General features: G+C 41.0%; 1 protein-coding gene across 2 annotated transcripts in view; it reads right to left on the bottom strand.

Annotated features, from left to right (window-relative positions):
• RNASEH2A (ribonuclease H2 subunit A) overlaps positions 1 to 14,251 on the bottom strand; it is a 48,557-nt gene that overhangs the window by 8,113 nt on the left and 26,193 nt on the right. For both annotated transcript variants that reach the window (XM_053716033.1, XM_053716034.1), the window contains exon 7: positions 3 to 126. In XM_053716033.1, the coding sequence (XP_053572008.1) occupies positions 3 to 126 (124 nt within the window). The remainder of the gene's footprint in view (positions 1 to 2; positions 127 to 14,251) is intronic.

Below are 14,251 nucleotides of genomic sequence, written 5' to 3'. Positions count from 1 at the left end.
ACCAGAGAACTGGGGCCGCTTTGCTTTCCAGGATACTCTGTGCTGTGCTCCAGCTGAACCTCACAAACTGTGGGTATCCAAACACAGGATCCAAGTGTTTGGCAAGCCACTCCTTCGTCTTGGGATCTGCAGGGTGGATTCAGAAAGAGAGGATTTAGTGGAAGGTGTTCATTATGAGATTTAACAAAGTAAAGAAGAAATGTATTAGAGGAAAATAGGAATTTAGAACAAGAGCTTAAAAATAAAATAAAAATACTGTGTCATGAAATAGAAGGAAAACAAATGCCAAGCTGACAAAGGGACAGTTAACTCAAAAAATTGTTTTGTTTAAAAAGATAGATAATCCCTTTATTACTCATTCCTCAGTTTTGCATAACCAACATGGTTATATTAATATACTTTTTACCTCTGATTACCTTGTATCCAAGCATCTTCTGACAGCCCCCTGATCACAACTTTTTATTTATTATCTATTGACTTGCATTTTAGCTGTGTTCTGCAGAACCCACAGGCGAGATCACAATGTTATCTATATGGCCCACATAAACTAGCAGTCTCCTGTTGTGAAAAGCAAATTAAAAAAGAATGTGATAAGGGGCTGTCTATAGTGACTTAGAAACAGGCAGAAATTTAGAGGTTTAAATGTTATAAAGTATATTAATAGAACAATGTTGGTTTGTCCGAAGCTGGGGAATAGGTAGTAAAGGCGTTCTCTATCTTTTTAAACAACAATTTTAGTGCTGACTGTCCCTTTAAAGTGTTATTGAACCTGCAATTTTTTATTTCATGATTCAGATAGAGAATGCAATTTTTTTTTTTAAACTTTTATTTGTAATCCAAGAAAATGTTAAACAGATATAAACAGCTTTAAACACATAGCATAGTCCATAAATTATACATAAGTTCATTCATATAGAACTGTATTTAGCTATGCATACAGATATATTTTAACTAGTCTACATATTGATATAACACATTCAGCTTACTTATTGACATTACTTGGGATTTTTATTTTCAACCCCCCCCCCCTGAACCCTCCCCCAAACCCATACCCCTCCCGTGCAGAGAAGCAGCCCAGCAAAAAAAAAAAAAAAAAGGTAGAGAGAAAGAGGGGAAAAAGAAAGGGGGAGTCAACTTTAATGCTACCTCTCTTTTGGTGTTTACCAATTCCCTAATAAAACAATTTCTGTATTCCTGAAAGGAAAGATTATATAGTTCATTTCAGGTACAGGAAAAATTCTTAAAAAAACCGCCCATTTGTCAAAAAATCTTTTAATGTCCTGATCATTATTTATATCTGCGTCACTCTGTTCTAAAATGCATTGCTTTTCATGCAGTTTTTTATCTCAGAGATACTTGGAATTACACAGCTTTTCCATTTTTTACAAATTAAATATCTAGTAGCAAGAATGGCAGAGATTACTATTCTCTCATTTTGCCTGCCAGATTCTTTCTTAAGACAAAATATTGTCTGATATAATGTAAGTGAAAGATTAGCTATCTTGAGCACATTCTTGAGCCAATATTCCACCTTAGCCCAAAGATTTTTGATCTTTGGACAGTGCCAGAACATGTGGATTAGATCAGCTGCCTGAAGTGAACATTTTGGATATTTATAAAATCCCATGTTGGCACATTTGAAGCCTCTCTTAGGGGTAAAATATGCCCCATGTAGGAGTTTAACATGCGCCTCTCTCCAGGTTGCAGATAATGTTACTTGAGAAATTTTCTTAATTGATAATTGAATAGTATTTATTTCAATATTACTTTGTGGGATTAATTCATTCCAGTAAGCGACCAATTTTGCCCGTACCGAGACTCCTTTATTTGTACTCAGAAGATGATAGCACGGTGCAATCGACATATGACCATTCCTTGTTAAAGCTAGCCAGCTCTCCAGTATACCCAGTCCCCATTCCCAGCCCATTTTCTTAACTAAATCTTGAACAAAATGTCTTAGTTGCAGATATGCAAAAAAGTCCTTATTAGACAAGTCAAAATCTATTTTTAATTTCAGAGAATGCAATTTTAACTAACTCTCTAATTTACGCCTATTTTTTTCTTTGTTCATTTAGTATTATTTGATAAAGTGGGAATGTAAGCTTAGGAGCCGGACCATTTTTAGTTCAGCACCATGGGTAGCGCTTGCGGATTGGTGGCTACATTTAGCTAACAATCAGCAAGCCCTACCCAGGTGCTTACATTTCTGCTTTTTTAAATCAAGATACCAAGAGAAAGAAGGAAAAACAGAATTTATGTTTACCTGATAAATTACTTTCTCCAACGGTGTGTCCGGTCCACGGCGTCATCCTTACTTGTGGGATATTCTCTTCCCCAACAGGAAATGGCAAAGAGCCCAGCAAAGCTGGTCACATGATCCCTCCTAGGCTCCGCCTACCCCAGTCATTCGACCGACGTTAAGGAGGAATATTTGCATAGGAGAAACCATATGTTACCGTGGTGACTGTAGTTAAAGAAAATAAATTATCAGACCTGATTAAAAAAACCAGGGCGGGCCGTGGACCGGACACACCGTTGGAGAAAGTAATTTATCAGGTAAACATAAATTCTGTTTTCTCCAACATAGGTGTGTCCGGTCCACGGCGTCATCCTTACTTGTGGGAACCAATACCAAAGCTTTAGGACACGGATGAAGGGAGGGAGCAAATCAGGTCACCTAAATGGAAGGCACCACGGCTTGCAAAACCTCTCTCCCAAAAATAGCCTCAGAAGAAGCAAAAGTATCAAATTTGTAAAATTTAGAAAGAGTGTGCAGTGAAGACCAAGTCGCTGCCTTACATATCTGATCAACAGAAGCCTCGTTCTTGAAGGCCCATGTGAAAGCCACAGCCCTAGTGGAGTGAGCTGTGATTCTTTCAGGAGGCTGCCGTCCGGCAGTCTCATAAGCCAATCGGATAATGCTTTTAATCCAGAAGGAGAGAGAGGTAGAAGTTGCTTTTTGACCTCTCCGTTTACCAGAATAAACAACAAACAAAGACAAAGTTTGTCTGAAATCCTTAGTAGCTGCTAAGTAAAATTTGAGAGCACGAACTACATCCAAGTTGTGCAACAAACGTTCCTTCTTTGAAACTGGATTAGGACACAAAGAAGGCACAACTATCTCCTGGTTAATGTTTTTGTTAGAAACAACTTTTGGAAGAAAACCAGGTTTAGTACGCAAAACCACCTTATCTGCATGGAACACCAGATAAGGAGAAGAACACTGCAGAGCAGATAATTCTGAAACTCTTCTAGCAGAAGAAATTGCAACCAAAAACAAAACTTTCCAAGATAATAACTTAATATCAACGGAATGTAAGGGTTCAAACGGAACCCCCTGAAGAACTGAAAGAACTAGGTTGAGACTCCAAGGAGGAGTCAAAATTTTGTAAACAGGCTTGATTCTAACCAGAGCCTGAACAAAGGCTAGAACATCTGGCACAGCTGCCAGCTTTTTGTGAAGTAACACAGACAAGGCAGAAATCTGTCCCATCAAGGAACTTGCAGATAATCCTTTTTCCAATCCTTCTCGAAGGAAGGATAGACTCTTAGGAATCTTAACCTTGTCCCAAGGGAATCCTGCAGATTCACACCAACAGATATACCAAATTATGTGGTAATTTTTCTGGTTACAGGCTTTCAGGCCTGAACAAGAGTATTAATAACAGAATCTGAGAACCCTCGCTTTGATAAGATCAAGCGTTCAATCTCCAAGCAGTCAGCTGGAGTGGGTCGAACGGACCTAGAACAAGAAGGTCTCTCAAAGGTAGCTTCCATGGTGGAGCCGATGACATATTCACCAGATCTGCATACCAAGTCCTGCGTGGCCACGCAGGAGCTATCAAAATCACCGACGCCCTCTCCTGATTGATCCTGGCTACCAGCCTGGGGATGAGAGGAAACGGCGGGAACACATAAGCTAGTTTGAAGGTCCAAGGTGCTACTAGTGCATCCACTAGAGCCGCCTTGGGATCCCTGGATCTGTACCCGTAGTAAGGAACTCTGAAGTTCTGACGAGAGGCCATCAGATCCATGTCTGGAATGCCCCACGGTTGAGTGACTTGGGCAAAGATTTCCGGATGGAGTTCCCACTCCCCCGGATGCAATGTCTGACGACTCAGAAAATCCGCTTCCCAATTTTCCACTCCTGGGATGTGGATAGCAGACAGGTGGCAGGAGTGAGACTCCGCCCATAGAATGATTTTGGTCACTTCTTCCATCGCTAGGGAACTCCTTGTTCCCCCCTGATGGTTGATGTATGAACTTGGCCCTCGCTAGCTGAGGCCAAGCTTTGAGAGCATTGAATATCGCTCTCAGTTCCAGAATATTTATCGGTAGAAGAGATTCTACCCGAGACCAAAGACCCTGAGCTTTCAGGGATCCCCAGACCGCGCCCCAGCCCATCAGACTGGCGTCGGTCGTGACAATGACCCACTCTGGTCTGCGGAAGGTCATCCCTTGTGACAGGTTGTCCAGGGACAGCCACCAACGGAATGAGTCTCTGGTCCTCTGATTTACTTGTATCTTCGGAGACAAGTCTGAATAGGAACTATGTCCATTGCCGCTACCATCAAACCTATCACTTCCATGCACTGCGCTATGGAAGGAAGAGGAACGGAATGAAGTATCCGACAAGAGTCTAGAAGTTTTGTTTTTCTGGCTTCTGTCAGAAAAATCCTCATTTCTAAGGAGTCTATTATAGTTCCCAAGAAGGGAACCCTCGTTGACGGAGATAGAGAACTCTTTTCCACGTTCACTTTCCATCCGTGAGATCTGAGAAAGGCCAGGACAATGTCCGTGTGAGCCTTTACTTGAGGAAGGGACGACGCTCGAATCAGAATGTCGTCCAAGTAAGGTACTACAGCAATGCCCCTTGGTCTTAGCACCGCCAGAAGGGACCCTAGTACCTATGAGAAAATCCTAGGAGCAGTGGCTAATCCGAAAGAAAATGCCACGAACTGGAAATGCTTGTCCAGGAATGCAAACCTTAGGAACCGATGATGTTCCTTGTGGATAGGAATATGTAGATACGCATCCTTGAAATCCACCTTGGTCATGAATTGACCTTCCTGGATGGAAGGAAGAAGTGTTCGAATGGTTTCCATCTTGAACGATGGAACCTTGAGAAACTTGTTCAAGATCTTGAGATCTAAGATTGGTCTGAACGTTCCCTCTTTTTTGGGAACTATGAACAGATTGGAGTAGAACCCCATCCCTTGTTCTCCTAATGGAACAGGATGAATCACTCCCATTTTTAGCAGGTCTTCTACCCAATGTAAGAATGCCTGTCTTCTTATGTGGTCTGAAGACAACTGAGACCTGTGGAACCTCCCCCTTGGAGGAAGCCCCTTGCACTCCAGAGAATAACCTTGGGAGACTATTTCTAGCGCCCAAGGATCCAGAACATCTCTTGCCCAAGCCTGAGCGAAGAGAGAGAGTCTGCCCCCCACCAGATCCGGTCCCGGATCGGGGGCCCGCATTTCATGCTGTCTTGGTAGCAGTGGCAGGTTTCCTGGCCTGCTTTCCTTTGTTCCAGCCTTGCATAGGTCTCCAGGCTGGATTGGCTTGAGAAGTATTACCTTCCTGCTTAGAGGACGTAGCCCTTGGGGCTGATCCGTTTCTGCGAAAGGGACGAAACTTAGGTTTATTTTTGGTCTTGAAAAGACCTATCCTGAGGAAGGGCGTGGCCCTTGCCCCCAGTGATATCAGAGATAATCTCTTTCAAGTCAGGGCCAAAGAGTGTTTTCCCCTTGAAAGGAATGTCAAGCAATTTGTTCTTGGAAGACGCATCCGCTGCCCAAGATTTTAACCAAAGCGCTCTGCGCCACAATAGCAAACCCAGAATTTTTTCGCCGCTAACCTAGCCAATTGCAAGGTGGCGTCTAGGGTGAAAGAATTAGCCAATTTAAGAGCACGAATTCTGTCCATAATCTCCTCATAAGAAGAAGAATTACTAATAATCGCCTTTCCTAGCTCATCAAACTAGAAACACGCGGCTGCAGTGACAGGGACAATGCATGCAATTGGTTGTAGAAGGGAACCTTGCTGAACAAACATCTTTAGCAGACCTTCTAATTTTTTATCCATAGGATCTTGGAAAGCACAACTATCTTCTATGGGTATAGTGGCGCGCTTGTGTAGAGTAGAAACCGCCCCCTCGACCTTGGGGACTGTCTGCCATCAGTCCTTTCTGGGGTCGACTATAGGAAAACAATTTTATAAATATGGGGGGAGGTACTAAAGGTATACCGGGCCTGTCCCATTCTTTACTAACAATGTACGCCACCCGCTTGGATATAGGAAAAGCTTCGGGGGGCCCCGGGGCCTCTAAGAACTTTTCCATTTTACATAGTGGTTCTGGAATGACCAGATAATCACAATCATCCAAATTGGATAACACCTCCTTAAGCAGAGCGCGGAGATGTTCCAACTTAAATTTAAAAGTAATCACATCAGGTTCAGCTTGTTGAGAAATGTTTCCTGAATCTGAAATTTCTCCCTCAGACAAAACCTCCCTGGCCCCCTCAGACTGGTGTAGGGGCCCTTCAGAAACCATATCATCAGCGTTCTCATGCTCTACAGAATTTTCTAAAACAGAGCAGTCGCGCTTTCGCTGATAAGTGGGCATATTGGCTAAAATGTTTTTGATAGAATTATCCATTACAGCCGTTAAATGTTGCATAGTAAGGAGTATTGGCGCACTAGATGTACTAGGGGCCTCCTGTATGGGCAAGACTGGTGTAGACGAAGGAGGGGATGATGCAGTACCATGCTTACTCCCCTCACTTGAGGAATCATCTTGGGCATCATTTTTACTAAATTTTTTTATGACATAAAATACATATAGTTAAATGAGAAGGAACCTTGGTTTCCCCACAGTCAGAACACAATCTATCTGGTAGTTCAGACATGTTAAACAGGCATAAACTTGATAACAAAGCACAAAAAACGTTTTAAAATAAAACCGTTACTGTCACTTTAAATTTTAAACTAAACACACTTTATTATTGCAATTGCGAAAAAGTATGAAGGAATTGTTCAAAATTCACCAAAATTTCACCACAGTGTCTTAAAGCCTTAAAAGTATTGCACACCAAATTTGGAAGCTTTAACCCTTAAAATAACGGAACCGGAGCCGTTTTTATATTTAACCCCTTTACAGTCCCTGGAATCTGCTTTGCTGAGACCCAACCAAGCCCAAAGGGGAATACGATACCAAATGATGCCTTCAGAAAGACTTTTCTATGTATCAGAGCTCCACACACATGCAGCTGCATGCCATGCTGTCCTCAAAAACAAGTGCGCCATACCGGCGCGAAAATGAGGCTCTGACTATGATTAGGGAAAGCCCCTAAAGAATAAGGTGTCTAAAACAGTGCCTGCCGATATAATCATATCAAAATACCCAGAATAAATGATTCCTCAAGGCTAAATATGTGTTAATAATGAATCGATTTAGCCCAGAAAAAGTCTACAGTCTTAATAAGCCCTTGTGAAGCCCTTATTTACTATCTTAATAAACATGGCTTACCGGATCCCATAGGGAAAATGACAGCTTCCAGCATTACATCGTCTTGTTAGAATGTGTCATACCTCAAGCAGTAAGAGACTGCACACTGTTCCCCCAACTGAAGTTAATTGCTCTCAACAGTCCTGTGTGGAACAGCCATGGATTTTAGTTACGGTGCTAAAATCATTTTCCTCATACAAACAGAAATCTTCATCTCTTTTCTGTTTCTGAGTAAATAGTACATACCAGCACTATTTTAAAATAACAAACTCTTGATTGAATAATAAAAACTACAGTTAAACACTAAAAAACTCTAAGCCATCTCCGTGGAGATGTTGCCTGTACAACGGCAAAGAGAATGACTAGGGTAGGCGGAGCCTAGGAGGGATCATGTGACCAGCTTTGCTGGGCTCTTTGCCATTTCCTGTTGGGGAAGAGAATATCCCACAAGTAAGGATGACGCCGTGGACCGGACACACCTATGTTGGAGAAATTAATGAGTAAATTAGAAAGTTGCTTAAAATTGCATGCTCCATCTGAACCGTAAAAGAAAAAAATTTGGTTCAGTATTCCTTTAAATAGCATACCATGATTATTATTTTTTTCACTATTAGATCTTTATTAACAATTAAGATGCCAAATCCCTATTTTGCGGTCTTCTGCTGGGTCTGTGAGCCAAAGTAAATAAAATATGTATGGCTGGCGCATATGCTATCTATGCCTGCAAGTTACCACTTTCGATCTTAAATGCTGTATGACACCTTCATGCAGGCATTTGAGCTTCTGTTTTTGGATGTTGTATCATCTTGCAGTTTTTTCTTCTTCCTTCTAACTACAGTGAAAGGGGTTAAATATAAAGGGATGTGTTACCCATTAGCTAAATCACTTGAAAGTGATGCCAAATATCTGCAAAAAGCAGGCAAGAGAATATCAATATCACATTAACATCTCTATGTAAAAAAAGGAAGATATTACATCACAATGTATTTAGATAACAGCAGTAAATGCACTGTGAGCAATTATTCTTCAGCTATTCTTATTACTGTTACCTGTATGGTAAAAAATAAATAAACAATCAGCATCATCAGTGCTTTACTGTGATCTTGTAGGATTTCACTATAATCTTGTAAGATTTCCCAAGAAGAAAATAAAATTACTGTTCCTGTACATACCAAATGCATACTTCCTTTGTAAGTCCCCAGACAAGTATCCTGATTGGCTGCTTAAAGGGACAGTCAACACCCAAATTTTTGTTTAAAAAGATAGATAATCCCTTTATTACCCATTCCCTAGTTTTGCATAACCAACACAGTTATAATAATACATGTTTTACCTCTGTAATTACCTTGTATCTATGCCTCTGCAAACTGCCCCTTATTTCAGTTCTTTTTCTTCAGTGCTGACTCCTAGGAGCTTCACGTGCACAAGCTCAATGTTATCTGACACACATGAACTAACGCCCTCTTAGTGGCGAAAAACTGTCAAAATGCTTATTCAGATTAGAGGCGGTCTTCAAGGTCTAAGAAATTAGCATATGAGCCTACCTAGATTTAGCTTTCAACTAATACCAAGAGAATAAAGCAAAATTGGTGATAAAAGTAAATTGCAAAGTTGTTTAAAATTACATGACCTATTTGAATTATGAAAGTTTGTTTTGGACTTGACTGTCTCTTTAAAGTCCTTTTATAATGGGATGTCGCTGAAAACATTTTGAAGTAAAATATCTTCCTGTTCATAGAGATGTTCACGTTTAATTTTCTAGTTAGCTTTTTACATATACGCTGCATAATTTTCAAAAGATTCATGATATAGATAACGTGCCCTTTTAAAAAGGTAAACAAATATCCAATACAATCCTGCAGTAGTTATTGTATGGTTCTTCTAGTCTCAAAGTGAAATTACTGGCCCCATTTATCATTGTCAGGGCAGACAAGGTTCCCAACCAGGGAACCTATCTGGCCAGGATTGCGGAGAGACAGATGCTTGTGCAACGCCACCACCTACAGTGAGTGTTAATCACCCCAGACGGATTAGTCCAGTTAATTTTAACCATCCACCTCGAAGGTGGCAGAGAGGCTAAGAAACTAACAAAACAATTTGTTGTAGCCTACACCTCAAGGGCTTCGAAGCTGCTACGCCAGCTTGGAAAATGAAGCCCTATGGTGCGCTTAAAATAACAGGAGTTTTGTTGCTGCTGCTTTTTTTTTTTGTATATATAAAAGTTTGCCTTTTAAGATTTCTAGGTATTTAAAGACTTAGATACTGAAGCAAAGTAAAGCAGGGCTGACAATCATAGTATTGCTATGTATGTAACCGAGGATTAACAACTTGTTAGGCACGTGCATTCGGCAGTTTCATTAGCTGTTGAATGCAGAAGAAGGCAGCAGTCAGCTACTTTCAGAGCCAGATTTCTTCTTGAATTTGCACAGATCTTAGTGAGTTGCACTTTCACAAGAACTCTGGCTCCCAAAAGAGCTGAATGTTGCAAGTGGCTGCCTTGTTCTGCATTTGGCAGCTAACAAAATTGCGAATGCAAGTCTATATGTTTGAGTTACTGACTGCTAAGAGGTTAAATAAAATACCAGTAACCGCTATGCAAAAAATGAAATTTATGCTTACCGATAAATTTGTTTCTTTCTTGACATGGTGAGTCCACGGATCATCATAATTACTATTGGGAATATCACTCCTGGCCTGCAGGAGGAGGCAAAGAGCACCACAGCCAAAGCTGTTAAAGGGACAGTCTACACCAGTATTTTTATTGTTTTAAAAGATAGATAATCCCTTTATTACCCATTTCCCAGTTTTGCATAACCAACACAGTTATAACCTCTGATTATCTTGTATCTAAGCCTCTGCAAACTGCCCCTTTTTTCAGTTCTTTTGACAGACTTGCAGTCTAGCCAATCAGTGCCTGCTCCCAAATAACTTCTCGTGCACGAGCAGTGTTATCTATATGAAATACATGAACTAACACCCTCTAGTGAAAAACTGTTAAAATGCAATCTGAAAGAGGTGGGCTTCAAGGTCTAAGAAATTAGCATATGAACCTCCTAGGTTAAGCTTTCAACTAAGAATACCAAGAGAACAAAGCAAAATTGGTGATAAAAGTAAATTGGAAAATTGTTTAAAATTACATTCTCTATTTGAATCATGAAAGTTTATTTTGGCCTAGACTGTCCCTTTAAATACTACACCCCTTACCCACAATCCCCCAGTCATTCGACCAAAGGGAAAGGAGAAAGGAAAATAATATAAGGTGCAGAGGTTTATAAAAAAAAAAAAAAAAAAAAAAAAACTGTCTGAAAATACAGGGCGGGGCCGTGGACTCACTGTGTCAAGAAAGAAACAAATTCATCAGGTAAGCATAAATTTCATTTTCTTTCTAATGATACAGTGAGTCCACGGATCATCATAATTACTGTTGGGAATCAATACCCAAGCTAAAGGACACAGATGATAAGGGAGGGACAAGACAGTTAGCCTAAACGGAAGGCACCACTGCTTGAAGAACTTTTCTCCCAAAAACAGCCTCAGCAGAAGCAAAAGTATCAAATTTGTAAAATTTAGAAAAAGTATGTAAAGATGACCAAGTGGCAGCCTTGCAAATCTGATCTACAGAAGCACAATTTTAGAAAGCCCAAGTAGAAGAAACAGCCCTCATGGAATGAGCCGTGATTCTCTCAGGAGGCTGCTGACCAGCAGTCTCATAAGCCAAGCGAATAACACTCCTCAACCAACAAGAAAGAGAAGTAGCTTTCTGACCCTTACGTTTCCCAGAAAAAACAACAAATAAAGAAGAAAACTGGCGAAAATCCTTAGTCTCCTGCAAATAATATATTTCAATGCATGAACTACATCCAGATTGTGCAACAAACGTTCTTTATGAGAAGATTAGGACACAAAGAAGGAACTACAATTTCAAGAAAACCTAATGAAAAATAAGGAGACTCACATTGCAACGCAGAAAGCTCCGAAACTCTTCGAGCCGAAGAGATGGCAACCAAAAACAAAACCTTCCAGGTTAACAACTTAATATCCAAAGAATGCATAGGCTCAAACGGAGCCTGTTGAAGAACTCTCAGAACTAAATTAAGACTCCAAGGAGGAGTCGCAAACTTGGCGTTTATGTAACAAAATAAATAAAGCAGAAATATGACCCTTCAGGGTACTAGCAGACAAACCTTTCTCCAGACTCTCCTGGAGAAAAGACAGATTTCTAGGAAACCTAACTCTACTCCAAGAGTAGCCCTTAGATTCACACCAATACAGATATTTACACCATATCTTGTAATAAATCTTCTAGTAACAGGCTTACGCGACTGAATCATAGTCTCAATAACGGACTCAGAAAAACCACGCTTAGATAGAATCAAGCGTTCAATCTCCAAACAGTCAGCTTCAGAGAAATGAGATTTGGATGAAGGAAGGGACCCTGAAGTAGAAGGTCCTTGCTCAACGGAAGACTCCAAGTTGGAAAGAATTACATCTCCACAAGATCTGCATACCAGATCCTGCGAGGCCACTCCGGTGCAATGAGAATTACCGACGCCCTCTCCTGTCGGATCCAAGCAATAACTCGAGGAAGAAGGGCAAATGGAGGAAACACATATGCCAGACTGAACTTCCAAGGAACTGCTAGAGCATCTATTAAAACCGCTTGGGGATCCCTCAACCTCGAACCGTACTTCGAAAGTTTGGCATTGTGACGAGACACCATAGATCCAACTCCGGTTGACCCCACCTGAGAATCAAACTGGAGAACACCAGATGAAGCTCCCACTCCCCCGGATGAAACGACTGTCTGCTCAGAAAATCCGCTTCCAATCTCAGTCAAGCCAGGCCCAAACAAGGTCTTCCCCTTGTAAGGAATAGATAAAAGCTTAGATTTAGATGACACATCTGCAGACCAAGACTTAAACCATAAAACCCTGCGCGCCAAAACAGCCAAGCCAGAAATCTTTGCTCCCAACTTGATGACCTGCAAAGAAGCATCCGCAATAAAAGAATTGGCAAATTTTAAAGCCTTAATTCTATCCTGAATTTCATCCAGAGGAGAATCCTGTTGAATAGAATCAGACAATGCATCAAACCAATATGCAGCCGCACTGCTAAGTGTCGCAATACACGCAGCAGGTTGCCATTGAAATCCCTAGTGAACATACATCCTTTTAAGTAAAGATAACTTCTTATCCATGGGATCCTTAAAAGAACAACTATCCTCAATAGGAATAGTGGTCCTCTTAGCCAAAGTGGAAATAGCTCCCTCACCTTTAGAAACCGTCTGCCAAGATTCCAAAAGAGTCCGCAATAGGAAACATCTTCCTATAAATAGGAGAAGGAGAAAAAGGAATTCCAGGCTAATCCCATTCCTGTGCAATAATTTCTGAAACACGATCTGGAACAGGAAAAACTTCCGCCACAGAAGGAACCTCAAAGAATTTGGTAAGTTTACTAGCCTTCTTAGGAGTAACTATGATTGTCGAATCAGTCATCCAAAGTAGCCAAAACCTCCCTGAGTAACAAACGGAGATGCTCCAGCTTAAAACTGAAAGAAACAACCTCAGAATAAGCCAAAGGAGTGCCACTATCAGAATCTGAAATTTCACCTTTAGACGCTACTGAAATATCCTCTACCTCAGTCCAATGGGAAGAAACATTAGAAACAGCTGCAACAGAATCAGAACTCCTTTTACGCTTGCCCTGCAATACAGGAAAAGCGAACAAAGCCTCAGATACAGCAGAGGATATATGAGAAGCCATATCATGTAAAGAAAAACCAACCTGAGACCAAACGCAGGGCACTGCATGTGAAGAATGGGATGAATGTGGAGAAAACTGCGTTACAGCTTGAACAGGAGGCTCCTGAACAACATTTTCTTGAGAAAATGAAGACACTGTATCAAAAAGCCTATCCCTATACTGTAAAGTCCTCTCTATACATGAGGAACAGAAAGGAATAGGTGGCTCTACATTAGCGTCTAGACAAATTGCAGGTAACAGCTTGCAAGTCCTCTTGGTCCATTATACACACAGATTAAACAAAAACAAAAAAATTGTTTGAAAAAAAATAATAAAAATAAAACTTTACTGTCTCTTTAAAAAAAAAAAAAAAACGGTCCAAAAAAACAAAGCCCAGAAAAAGCAAACAGCCCTGAGCCTTACAAGCACCTCTACACCTAACAACCCCAACTGAGGTGCTTAGCCAGCCTCCTAAATAACTTTCAAAACGATCTCACTCTCAAACCGTTCCCTCGAAGATATCCGGTATCGCAGCTGCAGCTGAACAACCTCTCACAGACAATGTCAACGCAATACTGAGAGGAAGAGCGCGCACCTTTGCGCCAAACAAACCAAACTCCGCCCATCGTGGGCTTTTACACAACCTCCCGGTCGGCATGACAGTTCCAAGTAAAACACCGCCGGGAGGAAACCAGAGGACCCAAAATAGTTATTTAAGCTGCCTGTCAGAAAAACGTTACTAACGTTTTAACCAAACACACTAGCCAAATACAAAGCCTAAGAACCACCAAACAGCCTCGGCAGTTTTGTGGGGCACAGTTGTGTATTTTGCAGCTAAGAGTTAAATAAAAACTGAACAGAGGCAAACATAAATTAACCCCCTGAGTGCCAGATCCAAGAACAGCACTTACCTCAAAAATAATCTGACCCGGCAGCAGGGCAGCTCACAAATTTTGAAAGGGAACACTCCTTACATGGACCTGTGGAAAAACAAAAAAA

Source organism: Bombina bombina, chromosome 6, assembly GCF_027579735.1.
Source record: "Bombina bombina isolate aBomBom1 chromosome 6, aBomBom1.pri, whole genome shotgun sequence".
Lineage (NCBI taxonomy): Eukaryota > Metazoa > Chordata > Amphibia > Anura > Bombinatoridae > Bombina > Bombina bombina.
Note: the sequence above shows the minus strand (reverse complement) of the source record. Positions and strands in the feature narration are given on the sequence as shown.